Below are 22,355 nucleotides of genomic sequence, written 5' to 3'. Positions count from 1 at the left end.
TCAAGGATGGAAGTTTGGAGGGCGAAGTGCTTGAAAGAGTACAACAAGGAAGAAAGGTTGTTGGCTCTTTGAAAGCAGTGGTAAGGATCAGGGAAGCGAGTATGGAAGTAATAACGTCGCTGCATGTCAGTATTGTGATGCCAACTGGAATTGAAGCTTGGACCTTGTTGGAAGGACATAAGTCAAGAGTGAGAGCAATGGAAATGAGTTATCTGAAAGGAGTACGTGCAGTTACATGGAGAGACTGACTAACAAAAGAGGAAGTGAAGGAGCGTTTGATGTGGATGTTGATGTGATAGAGAGCGTTGGGAGAAAATAATACATTGAGGTGGTTTGGCCATGTGGAGAGCATGAAGAGCAGGAGACTAACGAGGAAAGTGTACGTGAGTGGGGTGGAAGGGGGTGGGGAAAGGGAGGAGGAGGCGAAGGATGAGATAGGGGGATGGGGTGTAGAAGTATATGGGAGAAGAGGTGTGTGAGCCCGGAGCAAGGCAGTGAAATGGAGGATGACATGGAGACTATTTGTCTGTGGTCATCCCTTACGGGATTAAGGCGTCTGACAATAGAGAGAGATAGAGTGATTTCATGAATTTATTTATATATTATTTATTTCAATTATTCATTTATTATTTCCAGATGATGAGTTTCGTCTGCACCTATGTCATCATTGGGCATCAGCTAGAGGTTGGATACTTATCACATAGTAACAAATGAACCGTTCCTGCCTAAACCATAAAGTCACTTGATGTAGTAGTGGGACAGTTGTCATATACAGTAATAACCCCTGTACGGTTCCTGCATAAGCCATCCACTAACAAGATGTAGTGGTAGGACAGTTATCACATACTAACACGTACCGTTCCTGCCTAAACCATCCATTCACGATGTAGTATTGGGAGAATTATCGCATACTAACAAATGTACTGTACCTTTCCTGCCTAAACCATCCTCACAAGTGATGTGCTAATTTCATGTCTCTGCACTGACTGACAAGACAGATGGTTTTATGTAGCCTAGAAATCCACGCACTGTGAACTGGATAAACCGTAGCAGCGTACTTAGCAGTACACTAGAATATGATGCTAGTCACGAAGAAGAGTTTTGGGAAGCGTGTAGAGCCGTAGCATTTTCTTTTTTTGCCTTTGAGTTGCGTGAAGTAAGCTGCAAAAGAACGAAAATCTGTGCCAATTTAAGGTGAAAGAATTATAGCCGTATGTATAGTACTGCATTATGTAACAATTGCCTGGTTATATTAGATGGTATAGTTCTCTCTCTCTCTCTCTCTCTCTCTCTCTCTCTCAGGAAAAAAAAAAAAAGGTTATTTATGTTTGCATTTTTTAATAAATTAAAGTGATTATAAATATTCAAGTGAGAGAGAGAATCTTAGTTCACTTTACTCATTTCATTTACACATTTAACATTTCTCTCTCTCTCTCTCTCTCTCTCTCTGAGTTACGTGTAGGCCTAATTAATCTGCTTCAGAGGGTGAGTTATTTCATTTATCTCAAAACTTCCAACTAACTGACAACGATTCCATTCACTCTGTTGACAACATATAATAATAGTAATAATAATAATAATAATAATAATAATAATAATTTTTTTTTCCCTCTCAAGCTTTTTAAGAATTACAATGAGATACATTTAATAACACATACATGTAACAATACATGAATCATTACACAGTAGTAGTAGTAGTCGCGGTGGTGGTGGTGCTGGCGATAGTACTTGTAGCAGTAATAGATGGTGATAACAGTAGTAGTAGTAGTAGTAGTAGTAGTGGTAATAGCAGTAGTTGTAGTACTAGTGGTGGTAGTAGTAGTATATGTAGTAGTAGTAGTAACCTCAGCCTCATTTTAACGTAAACACTTCGGACTGCATGCTGAAGTTACCCTCCTGCAGGCCACCATCCTTCTTCAGGGGGATAGGGAAGGAGTTTAGGAACATTTGTACAACCAGGCAGCGACGCCGCCCGGTTATATCAATGCCACCACATGCAGGCATCCACCACCCAGATATAGCCTTACGTAACCCCTTGGCAACTAGTGATATATTTATTTATTTATTTATTATTTATTTTGTCATCAGTACCCCTCTCACTTTAACTTGGCCTAAAATTACCATCTCCCCATCCTGAATGTAACAGATTAACCCTAGAATATGGTGCTAGTCACGAATAAGTGCTACATGAAATAAGCTGCAGAAGGACAAAAATCTGGGCCAAGTTAAGGTGAAAATAGTATTGTGTTTCCCTGATTAAAAAAAAAAAAAAAAAAGGTTATAGTATTGAAGAGTTTAAGCTTACGTAACACCTCCTTAAGAAATTATTCTACTCCTGGCACCTCAGTATTTTCTTGTTATTGGTCGAAATTTTGTCGATACTGAAGGGATCCATATAGCATGTAAGAATGTGTTAAGGTGTAATAAGATGTATGAGTCACCAAGAAAAGGGTGCTACGAAGCTCTTGCCCGTCCTAAAATAATTAGTGTCAAAAATTTGTTTACAAGTGGAGTTCGGACAAAAGAGGGATATGATGCCTGGTGGCCTAATGGGTCAAGGTGTCGCAACCAGATGTGGGCAGTAAGGGTGTGAGGGGTCGTAATCGAAGGCTCGCATTCTTGGAGGTTATGGAAGCTTCCTAACACCTCTACCTTAGCAATTTGTTGTGTTTATACATTACCGTCCTCATGTGTATTACATAAATCCTTCCGATATCGCCATACTTTGCATAAATAACGAACAAAAGGATGTAAACTAGCCATATAAAAAAGTAAACAGTGAAGGAAGAGGTGTTAGGGAGCGTCCTCAACTGATGAGAATACAGACCAAGGTCACACCGGAGGCTTCGTAACCACTTCTCAAGCGATTTATTTGGATATTTCACCTCAGTATTCTCGCTTGTCCTCTTTATATTGTTTTTTATGTCAACATAATTTACATCAATGACATGCATTGGAGGTATGAGGCGCAAAACAAATCGCTGAGTGAAAGTTGCTACTTAGCCCACAAAAATGCATCCCTTAACTCGGGCTTAGTGCACAGTGCTTATGTGGCACGTACGAAAATATACTTAAGGTCATGGGTGGTTAATCAGCTTCTTCATAACTGGGTCCAGCAATTCAGGCCAGCCGAACCATGCGTCAATGCCTTTGGTGCCGATGTAGCGATATCCCTGAGACTGCATGTAGGATATTAGCTGGTTGGCACCTTCGGGTATATGGTTGGATTCCACACACATCACTCGTATCTTTATCTCATCCCAGGGCACTGTTTTTAGAACCTGTCCAATAAAATAAGCATATATTATATTTTGTTTTATTTTCATTGAAATATTTACTGCATATTTTACCAGCCCAAAATATTATGACTGGAATCTACACATTATATCGCATTCAATGGTACTGTTTATTGTCACCTGCCGAAAACAGTAAGCAGTTTCTTAGTTACCTCCGCCAAGGAGGATATATTTTCATCCCCGTCCGATGTTTGCTTGTTGGTTGGTAGGTTGGTTTGTGAGCAAGATTACACAAGAACTACTGGACGGATTTCCACGAAACTTGGTAGAAGAATGGGCCTTGGCCCAGCATACACTACATTAAATTTTCGTGCTGATCCGGATAAAGATGCTGATCCAGGATTTTTTTTTTTTTCACTTTCTTTATCATTGCGAGAGAGGGCGTTGGCGGAGGTATGCTCTCTACTTAGTGTCATTCTAGTTTATTTATTTTTCTTACTACTCAACATATGTGGTTGGATTCCACGCACATCACGCGTATCTTTATCTCATCACACGGTATTGTTTTAAACACCTGCCAAATAGAGTGTGCATTTAGTTTATTGTTTTCTTTAAGCTACTCAGTACACTCGTCTCGTGTGTGTGTGTGTGTGTGTGTGTGTGTGTGTGTGTGTGTGTGTGTATGTGTGTACCTTATATGTACTCATATATATATATATATATATATATATATATATATATATATATATATATATATATATATATATATGTATTCATTTTTCATTCATTGCCAGACGCCATGTATCCCAGACGGGGTGGCCAATGGCTTAGAGTTAATTGTTTTACAGGGAGGGGCACTAATCCTCCACCAACCCCACTTGACACGTAGGGGATGCCAACAGCATCTGGTGTTCCCAGGCGGTCACCCATCCAAGTACTAACCAGACCCAACGTTGCTTTATATATATATATATATATATATATATATATATATATATATATATATATATATATCACGTTACAGGAAATTTGTGTAACCATTTATTTCATGTTTTCCCTCGGGAATTCGTGAAATGAGTTTTAATTATGAGGGGTTAATTAAGGTTAGATTAATATAGATGTGGTAGGTGGGGGCGCTCAGCATCCACTCACTCGATGTAGTACTGCTCTCGGGTGTCTGGCCTTTCCTCTCCTACCTCCTTTCCTTCCTTTCTTTTCTGTCTTTCTTTACTTCATTCTTTCCTTGTCCTTCTGCCTACGGGTGACTTTACACTCCTTCTTATGTCTTTCTTTCCTTCATTCTTTCCTGTTCCTTTTGCCTGAGTGACTACACTGAGTGACAAGTGGAATGTTTTTTTGTACACCAGGAAACCATTTATGATGTTGGGTAGTAACTATATAACCAAATTTTGGCGCCTGGTGGTTTAGTGGGTAATTGCGGCGCTCCAGTCGGAATGAGCCTGTGAAGGTTTATATCCAAGGGGTGGCTGAGGTGATTTCTCACGTAATGCCACTCAGGGATGAATGAGTCTCACTCTCATCTTAAATCTCAGGACTAACTTATCTAGCCTCGGGTTCTTACGCTTCACATGGGGCAACGTAGGATTAGATGATAGATAGATGGATAAATAGATTAATATAGGGTGTTGTAAGGTTATGCTGAGATAATCAAGGTTCACTTTAGGTTATGTTGGGCTAGGTTAGGGTTTTTTTTTTTTTTGTGAGGAAGAAGGAACCAAAGGCAACGAGCCCGCAAAATTTGTTCCTTCCAAGAGAAAAACAAAATACAAGAGAGAGCCAAATTCAAGATCCATTCATTTTGAGATGCCTGGACACACTGCGTTTGAAAGACTGGAGATCATAGGAAGCAGGAAATACAGACAGAGGGAGACAGTTCCAGAGTTGACCTGATGCATAAATGAAGGACTGGGAGTAACGGTTAACTCTTGCATTAGAGAGTTGGACAGAAAAAGGGTGAGAGTTTGCTGCTATACGGGTGCTACGCACCCGTCGTAGAGGTGGAGGAATGCATGCAGACAGTTCAGAGGAACAGTGACCACTGAAGGAGCGATAGAAAAGAGATAAAGATGCAACAGTGAGGCGAAGAGACAGAGGTTGAAGGGAGTCAGTAAGAGGGGGAGAGTTAATGAGACGAAAAGCCTTTGACTCCACCCTATTGAGAAGAGCTGTATGTGGGGAGCCTCCCCACACATAAGAGTTGTACTCCACGCAGGGGCGAATAAAACTCCTGTATAGAGTCAACAATTGTGCAGGGGTAAAGAAGGAACGGAGTCTACTTAGCGCACCCAATTTACATGATTGCTAAGTTATGTTAAGCGTTCGTCTAAATTAAAGTAACCAAACCTAACCTAACTAACCTAGCCTAAAGTAACCTGAATTTAAGCTCATTTCATGAACACACACACACACACATATATATATATATATATATATATATATATATATATATATATATACAGAGAGAGAGAGAGAGAGAGAGAGAGAGAGAAGAGAGAAGTGGAGGAACGATTGGGCAAATATGAATTGGAGCAGATGGGGGACGGGGAAGGTGTGTGCAGGATATTTACAGAAGAAATATGTGCAGCATGTGATGTGGTGTGTGGGAGGAAGAGAAGACGGAGGAGGGTGCAAGGAACAGCGTGGTGGACTGAAGAGGTGAAACAGGCTGTGGCACAAAAAAAGAAAGCATACAATGAATGGATGAGAAATAGGGACGTGGAAGAAGTTGAGAGGCGGAAGAGAGAGTTATATGTAGAAAGAAAGAGAGAGGTGAAAAGATTAGTAAGAGAGAGTAAGAGGAGAGTGGATGAGGAATTTGGAAGGAATTTGAGTGTAAAGTGGAGGGACTGTAAGAAAATGTTCTGGAAAGAGGTGAAGAGAGTAAGACAGGGTGGAAGTGAGGTTAGCAAGGGAGTGAAAGATAAAAATGGTAGATTACTAGTGGAGAAGGGAGAAAAAGTGAGCAAATGGAGAGAACACTTTAAGGAAGTGTTGAACATACAGGATGGAAGTAATGCGAGTATAAGTGGCTGGGGAATGGCTGGGAGAAGGAGGGAGGTGAGAAGACAGGAAGAAATTAGTAGGATAGAAGTTGTGGAAGCAATGAAGAAAGTTAAATTGAGGAAAGCCCCAGGAATTGATGGAGTGTGTGGTGAAATGCTGAAGCATGGGGGAGAGATAGTAGTAGAATGGATGTGGAAGATGTGCAGATTGGCCTGGGAGGAAGGTAGAGTCCCGGAGGATTGGAAGTCAGGTATAATTATTCCCTTGTACAAAGGAAAAAGGGAAAAAGAAGTGTGAGGTAATCATAGGGGCATTTGTCTTCTTAGTATAATAGGAAAAGTGTGTGGTAGGATACTTGTTGACAGAGTTAGAGAGAGAACAGAGGAATTAGTTGGAGAAGAACAGGGAGGCTTTAGGAAGGGAAGAGGTTGTGTAGATCAGATATTCATTCTTAGATCTTTAGTGAAAAAGTTTCTAGAGAAGAGAAAGAAGTTGTATGCGGCTTTCGTGGATTTGGTGAAAGCATATGACAGGGTGGATAGACAAGGATTGTGGAAAGTATTAAGAATATATGGAGTAGATGGGAAGTTGTTGAATGCTGTGAAGAGTATGTATGATGGTGCTAATGCTGCAGTGCGGGTGGATGGTGAACTGAGTGAATTTTTCTCTTTGGAGGTTGGGTTGAAACAGGGATGTTTCATGTCTCCATGGTTGTTCAATCTGTTCATGGATGGGGTAATAAAAGGGGTACAAGGTAGGATAGTGGATGTTGGAGTGGCCCTGGTGAGAGAGGATAGTGTTTGGAAACTCCCTGTACTGTTGTTTGCAGATGATACTGTGTTGTTGAGCGAAGACGAAGGGGAGCTGAAAGGCTTGGTGGATGAGTTTGGGAGAGTGTGCAAGAAACAGAATCTAAAGGTGAATGTAGGGAAGAGTAACGTTATGGTCTTTGAGAGAGGTTGAAGGCAGTGAATGTACAGCGAGGTTGGATGGTGAGGAATCGGAAAATGTGAGTACGTTTAAGTACTTGGGTAGTGTGATGAGTAATGATGGAGGTTTGGAGGGTGAAGTGCGTGAAAGGGTACAGCAGGGAAGAAAGGGTGCTGGTTCTTTGAAAGCAGTGATAAGAAACAGGGAAGTGAGCATGGAAGTGAAAAAATTACATGACAGTATTGTGATACCAACTCTAACGTATGGAAGTGAAGCTTGAACGTTGTTGGAAGGACACAAGTAAAGAGTGAGAGCAGTGGAAATGAGTTATTTAAGAGGAGCCTGTGGAGTCACAACGAGAGACAGGGTGACGAATGAGAATATAAAGGAGCGTTGTGGTGTGGATGTGGATGTGATAGGAAGTGTTATGAGGAACACACTGAGGTGGTTTGGCCATGTGGAGAGGATGGAGGGTGAAAGACTGACAAAGAGAGTGTATGTGAGTGAGGTGGAGGGGGGAAGAGGGAGGGGGAGGCCGAGGATGAGATTGAGGGATGGGGTGGAGAGGTATATGAGAGAGGGGTGTGTGAGTTGGCAGCAGGGCAGTGAAATGGCGGGGGACAGGACGACGTGGAGGCGATTTGTTTGTGGCCACCCCAAACGGGATTGAGGCGTCTGGAAATAGATAGATAGATAGATAGACATATATATATATATAAATATATATATATATATATATATATATATATATATATATATATATATATATATATATATATATATATATACTGTATATATATCCATCCATCCGTCCATCATCCAATCTTACATTGCCCCATGAGGAGCGTAGGAGCCCGGGGCTAAACAGTTGGTCCCGACATTTAAGATGAGAGTGACCAGCCTCACCTACCCCTGAGTGGCATTACATGAGCAATCAACCCTAACCATCCCTTGGATATAAACCTTCACCGGCTCAATCCGATTGGAGCGCAATAATTACTCTCTAAACCACCAGGGGCCAAAATCTGGTTATATGGTTTCCACCCAGCGTAGTAAATACTTTCCTGGTGTACAGGAAACCATTTGGCTTGTCACTCAGTGTAGAGTCACCCACAGCCTGAAGGAAGAGGAAAGAATGAAGGAAAGGCAGAAGAGGGAGTGTAAAGTCACCTGTAGGCAGAAGGACAAGGAAAGAATTAAGGAAGGAAAGACAGAAGAGAATGGAAGGAAAGAAGGATGGAGAGGAAAGGCCAGACACCCGAGACCAGCACTACATCGAGTGAGTGGATGGTGAGCGTCCCCACCCAACACACACACACACACACACACACACACGCACACATATATATATATATATATATATATATATATATATATATATATATATATATATATATATATATATATATATATATATATATATATATATATATTTACACACACACACAGTATATATATTAGACCGGGTTGAAAAATCCAGTTTGTGAATTTTAAATTGTAATTCCAAAAAAAAGTTGATCCAAGAGGTGGCGCCTGCTTCGTCAATTTCTCGCCATTAGTTGAATTTGGCACATCAGTGCCGTCGTAGGAGCCTTATAGGTTAGACATTGTATTTCGTGTTTCTTTTAATCGTCTACTCTTTGCTCTCATATTATTATTATTATTTTTTTGTTTTTCATTTTTAGTTATTAATGCTTAATAGCTAAATATCATGAAGACCTACAAAATATAGCTCACATTACTCGGTCTGCCTTAACTCATCATATTTTTAGCACTTTAAGAATTATTGGTGACAAGCAGCTTCCAACTAAGGGGGATGTGGAAAGACACTTACATTTTGTTGAAACAGATAATTAAAAAATGCCAGTGATGGAAATAGCGAAGGATCTTGGATCAGAACGTCAGTGTCTGTGGAAAAAGCTTCAGTTCCTTGTGTTCACCTAACAAGAATTGCACAAGTGGTTTTGGACAACAATTCTAAGTAGAAGACCCTAGTGAAAAACCAGTGGAAAGACTGCTACAACAAACAGCTTGAAATTAGAAAACTCATATGCAGAAGGAGCTATTTGATATCTCCTATTGCAAATGCAAATCCTTCGAGGAGTGTAAGTGTTCAAAGAAAAGTGCCCGTGAGAGTTCCTTTCAGGCCAAAGCGGAAATAAACAGAAGTACATTGGAAAAGTGGATACAAAAGAAACAAAAATTCTGCTTCAACGAGCAAAATGAAAACGGGATGCAGAGAACTGCAAACTGAAAACTTGTGAATCTATATATCAGAAAGGTCAAAGTGGGATGGAGGGAATGAGGGATACTAATGATAGTTTGGAAAATGATGGTACAGATGATGCATATTGTCCGCGTGTAGAAAAAAGTGGAAAAAACTAAGATCACGAATGCGCATCAATTATGAACAAACTGATTGCAAGAGAAGCTGATTGATTAGGTGTATGTGACAGAGGTGCCGCTTCAATTGCCACTTCTGCTCTGGTGGGTGCTGGACTTGTTTCACCTGAAAACAAGAATTTAGTTATCTATCTATCTACCTACTGTATATACTGTACATAGGCTGCTTCCCCCAAGGAAAGGGATGTAGCCGAGACAGGACGACACACTCCCCATTTACTTATCCATTCAAACACATTCATTCGCATCTTAGCCCCAAAGGGGAGAAGGGACAGATCCTCACCACACCAACACCGCACAAGGGTCAACTGCGCAGTGCAATCGGTGACATCCGCAGCAGGGCCCGACAGCAGAGCTGGTGTACCCCAGCCACATCATAATAGACCCATCCCCTTACCCGCACCTGACCTGACTAGCTGATCAGACCAAATGTGGGGGAATATTCCCTCAGGGCTGCGTCATCATTTATTCATTCACAATTTCTCCCCATTCATTTCTGTCACGCACAGCCACTCTTCCTTGCTCAAAAGACATCCCTCTCGCATCCAGCGCTCTCTTCACATTGTCCATCCATCTTATTCATGGTCTCCCTCTCAGCCTTACACCTCTCACATCAGATCTAGTTATCATTTTTACCAATCGCTCATTATCCTTTCTCTCCATATGCCCAAACCATCGCAACACCCTCTGCTCAACTCTATCAGCCATCTCCCGAACTTCTCCAGTTCTTTTTCGCACTTCATCATTTTGCACTCGATCCATACGCGTCACTCCACACATACTCCTCAGACACCTCATCTCCATTACATTCAAACTGCTACACCCATATTCAATGTTTCAGCCCCATATAACGCAGTCGGTGCCACAACACCCTCATACAGCCTTCTCTTTACATCCATTCTAAGCGAACGACATCTTAACACCCTTTTCATTCCTCCCAGCACCTTTCCTACTTCATTGAATCTAAACTTCACTTCTGCATCTATTCTTCCATTCACAGCAACATGTGACCCTAAATATTTAAAACACTCTACCTCCTCAAGCAATTCACCATTCAAAACTATATTCATCCCCCTACCATCTACCAACCTTGTGAACTTTATCACTTTACTCTTATTCTCATATACTTTCAATTTCCTCCTTTCACACACCCTTCCAAACTCCTCTACCAACTGTCTCAATCTCTCCTCTGAATCAGCCACCAGTGCAGTATTATCTGCAAACAGCACCTGCTTCAGATTCCACTTTTCACCATCAACTTTCACCAGACTCAGACCTCCACCTAAAACTCTTGCATTCACCTCCCTTACAACGCCATGAATATAAATATTAAACAACCAAGGCAACATCACACATCCTTGTCGCAGCCCCACTCTCACAGGAAACCAATCACTCACAGCTTTTCTTACTCTTACACACGCTCTACTATTTACATAAAAACTTTTCACCCCTTTTAGTAACCTACCATCAACTCCATACAATCTTAAAACAGTCCACAGAGCCTCCCTATCAATTCTATCACACGCTTTCTCTAACTCCATGTATGCCCAAAACACATCCTTCCCTTTCGCTAAATACTTTTCACACACTGATCCACGCATCCCCTCCCTCTCCTAAAGCCACACTGCTCATCACCAATCACTCCCTCTGTACCCTCTCTAACTCTCATAATTAACACTCTACCATACACATTACCCTACAACACTCAACAGAATATTACCCCTAAAGCTAGTACATTCATACTTATCACCCTTCCCTTTATACAACGGGACCACACAAACACTTGCCCAGTCAACTGGCACCATACCTTGCACAAAGCACACATTCAACAATCTTACTCACCAGTCAACAATAGTCACTCCACCACCCTTCAGGCATTCCACAACACACCCATCCAGCTTTCCCTGTTTTCATCTCTTTTACTGCCTTCTCCACTTCCTCCTTCGTGATCAAAGAATCATTCAGTTCTCCCAACACAGTTATTCCTTGCACCCATCCATCCGCCACAATCTCAGCCAACCTTTCCTCCTCTATATTTAACAATCTTTCAAAATACTCTGCCCATCTCTTCCTTACTGATTCCATCTCAATTAACATCCTTCCATCCTCTGTTTTTACTCGCTCTTCCTTCCCAGACTCTCCCTTTCGCACCCTTTTAACCTCCTTCCAGAACATTTTCTTATTCTGTTGAAAATTCTCAGTCAGCTGCCTACCCCACCTCTCATCTGCTGCCCTTTTAGCACCATGCACAGCCCTTCTCGCCCTATTCCTCTTTTTCTTATACCTCTCATATGACACCTCATCCTTCCTCTGCAGCCACACTTCATATGCACGTCTCTTCTCAGCCACAGTCATACTTACTTCCTCGTACCACCATTCACTTCCTTTTCGTACACCACCACCCACACGTCTCACACCACACACCTCTTCTGCATGCCCCACCACAGCACTCTTAAACAACTGCCATTCCTCCTCCACACTGCCATTTTCCTGATCTTTCACTGCGTTCCACTCATCTTTCAATTTCTCCTGATACTCTATCATTTTCTCTCTTTTATCCAACTCACTCAATTTCAAAAGCTCCCTGCCACACCTAACCCTCCTAGCTCTTACCCATCTCTAACCTACTCTTAACTTTCCCTCCAACAGGTAGTGGTCAGACATACCTCCATCCTCCCCTCTCAGAACTCTCACATCCAACAATCTTCCTATTACATTCCTGGACACAATCACATAGTCCATCAATGCTCTATCAACAACCCTTCCACCCTCCTGTCTCACCCATGTATACTTATACATATCTTTCTTCTCAAACTGCGTATTTCGAATCACCATCTCTCGCTCAACGCTCATCCCTATCATTCGTTCCCCATTTTCATTTCTTCCAGGCACATCATGCATACCAAATACACCGTCAACTGCTACATTTCCCACTTTAGCATTCAGATCTCTCATCATTACCACATTCACATTTGCTCGAAAACTCTGCACACTCATCAACATCATTCCAGAAAGACTCCCTCTCTTCTTCATCCCTTTCACTACCAGACCTATATGCACTCACAAACACCCACAACTCCCGTTCAAATTTCGCTTTCACCCACATCAGTCTCGATGGCACCTCCTTCCATTCAATCACACACTGCTGCATTTCCGGACTCATTAACAAGGCCACACCTTCTCTTGCCCTTCCTCTATCAACACCTGACAATCTTCCATTCACACTTCCAGACATAGACTCACCCTTCCCTTTCATCTTCGTTTCACTTAAAGCTAAGACATCCAACTTTCTTCTCACAAACATTCTCCCAATCTCCTCCCTTTTAGCCTCAATCGTACTACGTCCACGCACACTCATAGACCCAATCTTCAGGGTGCGGGGATAACTCAATCCCCCATCCCTTTCTCTGGTCTGTCTCATTTTAGGAACTGAAAAACAGAGGAGGGGGTCCCTAGTCCCCTCACCCCGCCCCTTTTAGTCGCCTTTTACGACACCCAGGGAATACGGTGGCAGTATTCTTCCTAACACAACCTGGCCGCATAGTAGTTGTACCACCCCATAGTGCAGCCAGATTGTCCCCCCCCCCCGGCCACAGGGGACAGGCCAAAAGTAAGACGTGTCAGAAAATCAGGCAGAGAAAGACTTCAGCATAAAGAAAAGGAAGACATAACAGCATTGTATTTTGATGGAAAAAAAAAAGACAAAACATTAACACTGGAAGAGAGAAAAGATGAAAATAATTGTCTGTCCATTCACCAAGTAAGCAAATTTGAGAAGCACATTTCATTAGTTAAAGAGCCAGGTTCTGAATACCTTGACCATGTAACTTTTGATGGGGAAACAGCAGCTGTTATTTCTGAGTGCTTGATGAACTGTGGCCTGAAGACTGAGATGCTTGTTGCAACAGGGTGTGATGGTACACCTGTTAACACAGGGACAAAGGGCGGAGCAATAAAATTGATTGAAGACTTTCTTAACCGTCCTTTGCAGTGGCTTACAGTATATGTTTGTTACACTTCAGTGAGCTTTCATTTCGGCATACATTTAAACATTTGGATGGTGAAATCTCAGGACTCACAGCATTCAAAGGAAAGACTGGGAAGAAGATAGGAAAAACAGTTAGTAACCTCCCTGTGGTAAAGTTTGAACCAATCCCAGTAGATGATGTGAGGAAGTTTCATGAGACCTATTCAGAGCTTGATTTAAGTAAGGATCAAAAATATACTCCGACTATATGGGATGCAGTGTCATCTGAAAAATTTCTGCATTATTCTCCTCAACTGAACCAGGCTCAATAACACATTCAAGATGGCTGATAGCATTTGCAAGATTTTTGAGACCGTATTCCTCAGCATCTCTCCATTCTAAACCAGTGAAAACATTAGCCAAATATTTAATGACTGTATAAATTCCGACCTGGTTTGAAGATTAAGAAAAATCCCTCCTGTGTCAATGACTCAAAACATTTATTCGGTGCTATTACCAAGATCAGCTATATGAAAGATGAATGCTTGGGAGCATATAAGGCTGCTACACAGGCTATTCAAACGAATGATTTCTATGCCCATCCGGAAAACATGCTTTTAGGCATGGCATTTGATGATGATATTGACATCAGAAGAGATGCTGTGAAGAAAATTCTAGCTGGAAGAAACAACCCGAGACAAGAAAGAAGACAATTCAAAGTACCAGAGTTAAATTTGGGGGCAGATAATTATACTCCAATGATCGGCTACGATGCAGTGGATAATACAGAACAACCACCCCTCAAGAATTTGACTGATGTTGAACTACATGGTTTGGTTGAAAGTCCTGAACTTGTGGAAAAGCTGTGTCCAAAGTATTCTTGCCATACTCAGTCAGTTTAACGCACAGTAAAGCTGGTGACTAAAGCATCTGCAAAAGTTTATGGTTACAGAAACTGAGATGGGTATACAAGAAACATATCAAGAAAAATAACGCCAGCATTTGAATCAATCAAGGATTTCAAAGTAGAGTAAATCTGGCCAAGTTTAATGGAAGGGTGGATGGGATGGGTTAGGAGTGGAACTCCATTTCCAGCCACCTCCTCGTGGCGAGTTCTGGGTAGTGCACGGTCACAGTGTGCTAGCTAAGGGCTGCATAATAAAGTGTCCAGGCGCCACCTCTTACTGACATGATACGGATATAATATTTTGCAGTTCTTTTGCCTTTATATAGGAGCAAGTTTTCCCCTCTATTATAAAAAGAAAACTGGACTTAATTTTTTTTTTTTTTTTTTTTTTTTTAATGAGCCAGTCTCTCTCTCTCTCTCTCTCTCTCTCTCTCTCTGATAAATCCGTCTTACCTTCAGTTCAGCGCCTTCGATGTCGAGTGAGAGAAAATCAATTACAGTAACGTTGAGGGCGCGGAGGATGGAGAAGAAGGGGTATGCCTCCACTCTCACTCTTTCCTCCACTTCACTTTTGCTCTCTTCTTCTCCACCTTTCTTCCCTTTTCTACCTTTCTTCCCTCCTTCCTTTTTGATAACTCGTTTTTTCATCCCTCCTCTCTTTGGCTTCCCTCCATCCTGTTTCTTCCCTCCTCCCTCTTTCTGCTCTCCTCCATTTTTCCCTTTCTCTCCGTTTTCCTTCTCCTCCTCAGTCTCGATGTGGCTAAGAACTCCTCTTGGACCCTTCACCCTGAAATATAGGAGACTTCTTTCCACCTGTTTGTTAACTATTTATTTTGCATATTAACTAAAATTCTATGGTATGTTACTCTTCGTGATTCCAAAAGAAGGAGAAAATAAGAAGGAGGAGGAGAAGGAAGAAGGAGGAGGAGGAGGAGGAGAAGAAAGAAGGAGGAGGAGGAAAAGGAAGAAGAAGGAGAAGGAGGAGGAGAAAGAAGAAGAAGCAGAAGGAGAAGGAAGAAAAAGAAGGACGAGGAGGAGGAGGAAGAAAGAGAAGATGAGCGAGAATGTATCGAAAATCGGTAGATGACCTGCTTACTACTACTGTGGCATTATAATAGAAAACAAAATCGGACTCACTGAAACACAATCTCGGAGGCCTGTGTGGTGAGCGAGAGAGCGGCCTGTATTGCGTAGGCCTTCCTGTGTTTGGTGACCAGCTGTGCAAAGGTATCAGGGAGGGCTTCCACCAGCAGCCCAGTCCAGCCCAGCCGACGCTCTAAGTACAGGGAGTTGCTGAGGTGCTCCCCGTCAACCGCCCCTGCCTCAACGAAGAACCCGCCTCTCTGGGGGAATTGAGGTTTGGTTGGAATGGATTTGCTTGTTTGAGGTTAAATTAAGTTAGTTTAGGTTGGATTAAGTTTGTAGGAGTTTTCGTCAATTCGCGTCTTTAGAGTTGGGAGATGCAGCCGGATCATGCGTCCAGATCAGGGAAGATGGACGTCTCTGCCCTGCATAGTCCCAGGTCACCCTTGGGCAAGGTGTAGCACCCTTTAGCCCACCAGAAAGGTGGTAGGTCGATGGTTACCATCGACCCGGGAGGATCTACCAAAGGAGTGACGGGGGGACAGGGCGCAATAGCTGACCTTGCACAACACTCCCACAAACCACATTTACCAAACAGTTAAAAGCCCAGGCTGAGACTACTATTCATACATATCTCCTATACACAGTTCATCCCCTTGGGGGCTGTGCTTCCTCCATTTTTCCTGCACCTCGCCATGCCAGAGTACTTTTCCTATCCCGGGGAGGTCTGTGTGTCACAGGAAGGTGGCTGCTTACTTGTGATCAATGGGTCTGCTCAGCCAGACAGACTGTGGTAAAGCAAGAACAATAATATCTTGAGGACAGAAATTATTAGGAAAAAGCGCTCAGGATATATATATATATATATATATATATATATTTTGCCAGACGCCTCAATCCCGTTTGGGGTGGCCACAAACAAATCGCCTCCAAGTCGCCCTGTCCCCCGGCATTTCACTGCCCTGCTCCCAACTCACACCCCTCTCTCTCATATACCTCTCCACCCCATCCCTCCATCTCATCCTCGGCCTCCCCCGCCCGCGTCCCCCCTCCACCGCCCTCACATACACATATATACATATATATATATATATATATATATATATATATATATATATATATATACAGTAACCCCTCCAATATCCGGATCAATAAAGCCATCGGTAGGTTCGGATATTGGTTTTGTCTGGATATTGGGCCCCAGCTTATGGACTTGTACTTATGGACCCTAACTCAGAGAAACACCTATACAACTCCCTGCGGACATGCATAGCACCTATTTAACACCCAAATCACACCAATAAGGCACATAAATGACTGAAATAAATGCAAAAGAAACATAAAATGAGGGTTTAGAAGTATGTTCATACATTAATAAACATTCTGGTACTTATGGACTCTAACCGAACCTAACTCTGAAAAACACATTCCTACTGCACATGCATGAGGTAAGTATAGCATGGAAAAAAGTACAGTATGACACATTCTGGTAAGTATAGTATGGAAAAAAGTACAATATGAAACATTCTGGCTACTTACAGCAAGTCCCTGGCCACCTCGATGAATAACCGCCTCCTCTCGGACTCCGACAGTAAGAACGATTTCCTGAAGCACTTGCAGTACACTCTTCCTGAAGTCTTGCACTGAACTTAGTCAATAACACACAGAAGTCCGTTCTCTTCACAGTGTTCACTTTAGTCCAAATAATGTTCCATTAAATTTTAGTGTTGCACATTAACTTTTCCCAAGTTTTTTTTATTTTCCAAAGCCAAAACAAAGAAGGTTAGTTATGTTAAATTTCTTTTCTACTGAGTCTTTTCTCTCATTTCGAAAACCTTAACACAACACACCGTTTTTTTCACTGCACAACACTCAAAATTCCCGTGTGGTCTAGTGGAGAAGTTCTTGCTGTTTATTTACTGTCAGAGTCCGAGAGTATCACTGGCAGGTGACCAAGGGGTGCATCGGTGGGTCGTGGTGATGGCGTACCGACTACAGAAGACTCTGAAGATAGCCGCAAACTCACATCAAGCGGTGACTCCACTGTAGCTGATGTGCTGGGCTGTGGCTCGGAGCATGAGGGCCTGTCTTGGGGAGGCAACGGAGTGGAACCAGGGCTTGGCACAGCGGGGGTCACAGGCCTGAAAAAACTGTCAATCATTGACTGACGCAAGGACCGACGATTCTGGCGATTGATGATGCACTGCCGGAAAGCACGCACTTCCTCCACGAGTCCCAAGGGCCCCATCTTCCTGTCGCAGTCCGGGTGTTCCAGGTAGTCTAGGACGAACTCTAGATGTTCCCGGAGTGCGCTCAGCTTGGGGATGGCTGGAGTAGTGTCCTGCTGAGAGGAGTCCGCATCATCATCGCCTTCGTCGTCGGAATCTTCAAGTTCGGGACTGACACCAGCAACCGAAGACGCGATCTCGATATCAGACAACGTCTGATACCCAGGATCGCCCTTGTCATCGTCCAACCACTCACGAACATCGTCCACATCAACATCGTCGCCGTGCGTACGTAGCCGTGCATGGAAGTCATCCACGTCAAACCCTAGGAAATCGTACTCCACATCTGTTCCGAGAAGCAGATGAGACCAACCATTTTCAAGAGTTTTCACAGGGACTTCCTTCCATGCACTAGCCCAGTTGTACAGCGCAGACTTGATGTTGTAGCGGCGAAGGTTTTCCAAAGTCCGCTTGCCTCGAGTGTCACGTCCTTCCCTGCGCTCGTCCTCGTCCTCGAGAACAACCATCACCTCGTCCAGGAACTTCCGATGGTACAGGCGCTTTGTTGCCACGATGACTCCTTGGTCCATGGGTTGAATGAGAGCAGTCGTATTAGGTGGCAGAAAGATGCACCTAATACGGCCATTCTCAGCAACCAAGTCCTTGTTGCACGGGTGGGCAGGTGCATTGTCGAGGAGAAGGAGAGCCTTTAACTGGTCGCGAGGAATTCCCAGTGTCTTCGTCTGGTACTGGATGACCTCCTTGACGAAGTGACGGTGAAACCAGTCTGAAAATCACAGCTGTGAACCATGCTTTCAAAGAGTGGTACCATACGACAGGAAGGACATCCATCACCCCACGAAGGCACCGAGGCTGCTTTGCACGGCCAACAATAACGGGCTTAAGCCGGTGCATGCTGTTAGCATTGGCACAACACAAAGCAGATATCCGTTCCTTAGAAAGCTTGCGGCCAGGTACACGCTTCTCCGTCTCATCGGCTAGAGTGTTCGTTGGCACCGAGCGATAGAATAGGCCAGTTTCGTCAGCGTTATAGACTTGACCGAGAGTGAGGCCCTCCCTGTCGATCAAGCCTTTCACCTTGTGCCGAAACTCGTCAACTCCATCCTCGTTAGCATCCAATGCTTCGCTATGTGCTTTACGGTTAGTAAGGCCATGTCGCAACTTGAACGCGAAGAGCCAACCCTCGGATGCCTTGAAGTCTAGGGCGTCGTGAGGCCTTGCAAACTTCTCAGCAGCAGCCTTCAGCTCCGTTCCACGTACCATCACACCAGCTGCACATTGCTGTCGATACCAAATCAACGTGGAGCGGTCGATTTCTGCATACTTGGGGGTAAACATAACCTTCCTTTCCACGTTGCATTTGCTTCTCGACGAGAAGTCAGCCGTGTACTGCATGAGCTTGTCTCGGGAACGCTTGATATCGAACAAAGTCGACCGGGCCAGGTTGAACTCGCGGAGAATGCGTGAAGAAGACCAACCCGCATCAACTTTCTCCAATATCTCCCGTTTCTTCTCCAGAGTCAACACCACTCTCTTCCTTTTCTCAGGAGGCGGGGCCATCATCACACACACTAAGAGGAGGGCAGAGAGCAGCAGGAGGCCTTGCAGCAAGTACGGCACCACCACAAAAGCGAGCACGTGGGCAGCCATGGCGAAGAGTGTAGGTCCAGTCGCGGTGAGAGACAGGCGGGAAGTGGGGAGGATGCAGCAGCGCTCTATCGGACGTCGGAGGAATGACGAACCAAAACAATGCTCTCACGCGGCGCGCACGGCAAGTTCAAATTACGGACGGCAAAAAATCGATTTTTTTAAATTTTTTTTTGGATTTTCGGACCATTTTGGGAATGTTTGATCCCAGGACGATAAGGTTCAGTTAGTGGGGATGTTCGGTTATTGGGCGTCCGGATATTAGAGTGATTACTTATATATATATACTTATACATATATATATATATATATATATATATATATATATATATACATATATATATATATATATATATATATATATATATATATATATATATATATATATGTATCCGATAGACCAGTGATCCACGTGTACCCACCATGTCATGCAGTATCTCCATCAACAAGTACTGAGTTTGTCCGTATTGGGAGAAGTGCTCCGTCTCGGGGTGTGTCAGATTGTACGGCAGGGTGGACGGTGGTAGTAAACGATGTCTTATGTGATTTATTAGGCGTCTGTCATCCTGCATTATCCCACTCACACCATGAGCTGTCTCTAATCTCTCTTGACCATCTGGGGATTAGGTTACAAAAGTGTGGATTAGGATTAATTGCTTAACTAAAACCTTCTGGAGCTTCCTCTGTCTAGGCCTAACATTTTGTCCCCCCCCCTCTCTGTCTGTCTGTCTGTCTGTCTCTCTCTCTCTCTCTCTCTCTCTCTCTCTCTCTCTCTCTTTCTCTCTCTCTCTCTCTCTCTCTCATGATCTAATCTGTTCGGAGCTCCCTGAGATTTTCGTGCTTTTTGTGGCTTATTTCCATAGCACTTCTTCGTGACTAGCATAATATTTAACTAGCAACACACACGTAGCACAGTGGCAGACCAAGACAATGCTTTTGCTCTTCACCCTTTACATAGCACTTCTTCGTGACTGGCACAATATTTAAGGTGAAAAGAGTATGGTTAGGTTGATGTTATAGAGAGTGAAGGTAGTATGGTTAGGCGGTGACGTGGTAGCTGCCCTTGCACAACACTACCAGGCGGGGAACTCAGACACATTTACCAAGTAATTAAAGGGACTAAAATTTGGACCAAGATAAAGTAAAGGAACTATAGAATAAAATTATCGGTGTCCTATCATTGCTGGTAATCATTTATGCAAAATTCTAAAGTTATTATACTTGTAGTGTCCAGCGAAAATGTTAAACTTCAGGAATATTTTCAAGAAATAATTTTTAAAGTCTAAGGGAAAATTTTTGAGTTATTAGATGTGTAATTTTTGAGTTATTCTACAGCTATTTTTTATTCTAGGGTAATTTTGGAGTTATTTAGGTTCTTTGGGGGGGTTATTTTGTGTAATTTTTGAGTTATTCTAGGACTAATATTTGAGTTATTATAGGGGAAATTAATGAGTTATTCCAGGGGTAATTTTTAAATTTTTATAGGGGAGTAATTTTTGAGTTATTCTTGGGGTAAATTTTTGAGTCATTCTAGGGGGACTTTTTGAGTTATGCCAGAGGAATTTTTTTTCAATAACAAATTCTATATCGCTATGGGTCCAATGCTCAGCCGTCACGGAATTGCAGTGACTGATGACGTTATGTGAGAGAGAGAGAGAGAGAGAGAGAGAGAGAGAGAGAGAGAGAGAGAGAGAGAGAATTTTACTTACATTCGTGGTGGTGGAGAGGGATGCCTACACGAGATGGCACTGATATAACTGGCCGGTGGAGTTGTCTGGTTATACAAATGTCCCTCAGGACTGCATTTTCGTTAGGTAAACAGGCTCCCTAGCAACTCTTCCTCAGTCATTTATTATTGGATATGGCTGGTTAATATCCTTTTGTATTTTATCTATGTAGAGTATGGCGATGTGAGAAGGAGTAATATAAAACATATTAGGACAGTAAGGTGTAGTAACCAAAGGACAGTAAGATGTAATAAGCAAAATAAATCGCTTAGGAATAGGTGTTAGGGAGCTTCCTTATCCCAAGAGGAGGATAGAACAGTTTACTGTCGGTCCGCCATTTTTGCCCAGCACACACACACACACACAGACACACACAGACACACACACACACACACACACACACACACACACACACACACACACACACCTAAGAATCCTTCGGTTAATGCCCTTGATGTGCTGAGGTGGTGTGGTACGGTGTGGTGTAAAAGGATGGTGCGGTGTGGTGTGGTGTGGTTTGGTGTGATGTGAGGATGGTGTGGTGTGTAGTGTAGTGTAGTGTGGTGTGGTGTGGTGTAGTGTGGTGTGGTGAGGACGGTGTGGTGTGGCATTGTATGCGGTGTGTGGTGTGGTGTAGTGTGGTGTGGTATGGTGTCTAGTGTGGCGTAGTGTGGTGTTTAGTGTAGTGTGGTGTGGTGTGGTGTGGTGTGCAGTGTGGTGGCGAAAGGCGATTTAGTGTGATGTGGCGTCCGTAAAATCGCCATAGAAGTAAAACACCTCGTCTGAAAATCATTAATGAGTGACAGACGGACCGATAAAAACAGGCGTACCGGTGTGTGTGTAGGTTCGGGCTTTGGAGGTTAGGAGGGCTACCGCTGCGCAGAGACTCAAGAGGACCAAGATAAAGGGTCCACGCCGGCATGCCCATCTGCAGCTTATCATATTGCTGAAAAAAAAAAAAAAAAGATAATAATGGAAATAGCGGTGGTAGTAGTAGCAGTAATGCATGGTGGTGGTGGTAATAGTAGTAGTAGTAGTAGTAGTAGTAGTAGTAATGGTGGTGGTGGTGGTAACAGTAGTAGTGGTGGTGGTGGCAGTAGTAGTAGTAGTATGATTTTATTAAAATAAGATGGTTGGCGAGGCAGTAAAATCTGAGTAAAAAAAAAAAAAAAAAAGCCTATC

The 22,355-nt window shown here is 43.0% G+C and overlaps 1 protein-coding gene across 1 annotated transcript; it reads right to left on the bottom strand.

Annotated features, from left to right (window-relative positions):
• Window positions 1–3,077: 3,077 nt before the first annotated feature.
• Window positions 3,078–22,095, bottom strand: LOC145409331 (protein Star-like). The gene is made up of 5 exons (XM_080279803.1): window positions 22,047–22,095; window positions 19,869–20,062; window positions 15,613–15,810; window positions 14,921–15,010; window positions 3,078–3,281 (listed from the first exon to the last, which is right to left on the bottom strand). Exons 1-5 carry the CDS (start codon window positions 22,093–22,095, stop codon window positions 3,078–3,080), a joined length of 735 nt encoding a protein of 244 aa, XP_080135929.1.
• Window positions 22,096–22,355: the final 260 nt, after the last annotated feature.

This window comes from Coenobita brevimanus, chromosome 80, assembly GCF_032717465.1.
Source record: "Coenobita brevimanus isolate Jiangsu-jjx chromosome 80, ASM3271746v2, whole genome shotgun sequence".
Lineage (NCBI taxonomy): Eukaryota > Metazoa > Arthropoda > Malacostraca > Decapoda > Coenobitidae > Coenobita > Coenobita brevimanus.
The sequence above is the reverse complement of the archived record's forward strand: the minus strand, read 5'-3'. Positions and strand labels throughout refer to the sequence as shown.

What these genes read in the sequence shown, in the direction of transcription:
- LOC145409331 (XM_080279803.1), bottom strand. Translation starts at nt 22,095, where the DNA reads ATGCCGGCGTGGACCCTTTATCTTGGTCCTCTTGAGTCTCTGCGCAGC. An exon ending in TCTTGAGTCTCTGCGCAGCG is followed by an intron (nt 20,063 to 22,046) that starts GTAGCCCTCCTA and finishes CCTAATCCCCAG; the next exon opens with ATGGTCAAGAGAGATTAGAG. An exon ending in TGGAGATACTGCATGACATG is followed by an intron (nt 15,811 to 19,868) that starts GTGGGTACACGT and finishes CAATTCCCCCAG; the next exon opens with AGAGGCGGGTTCTTCGTTGA.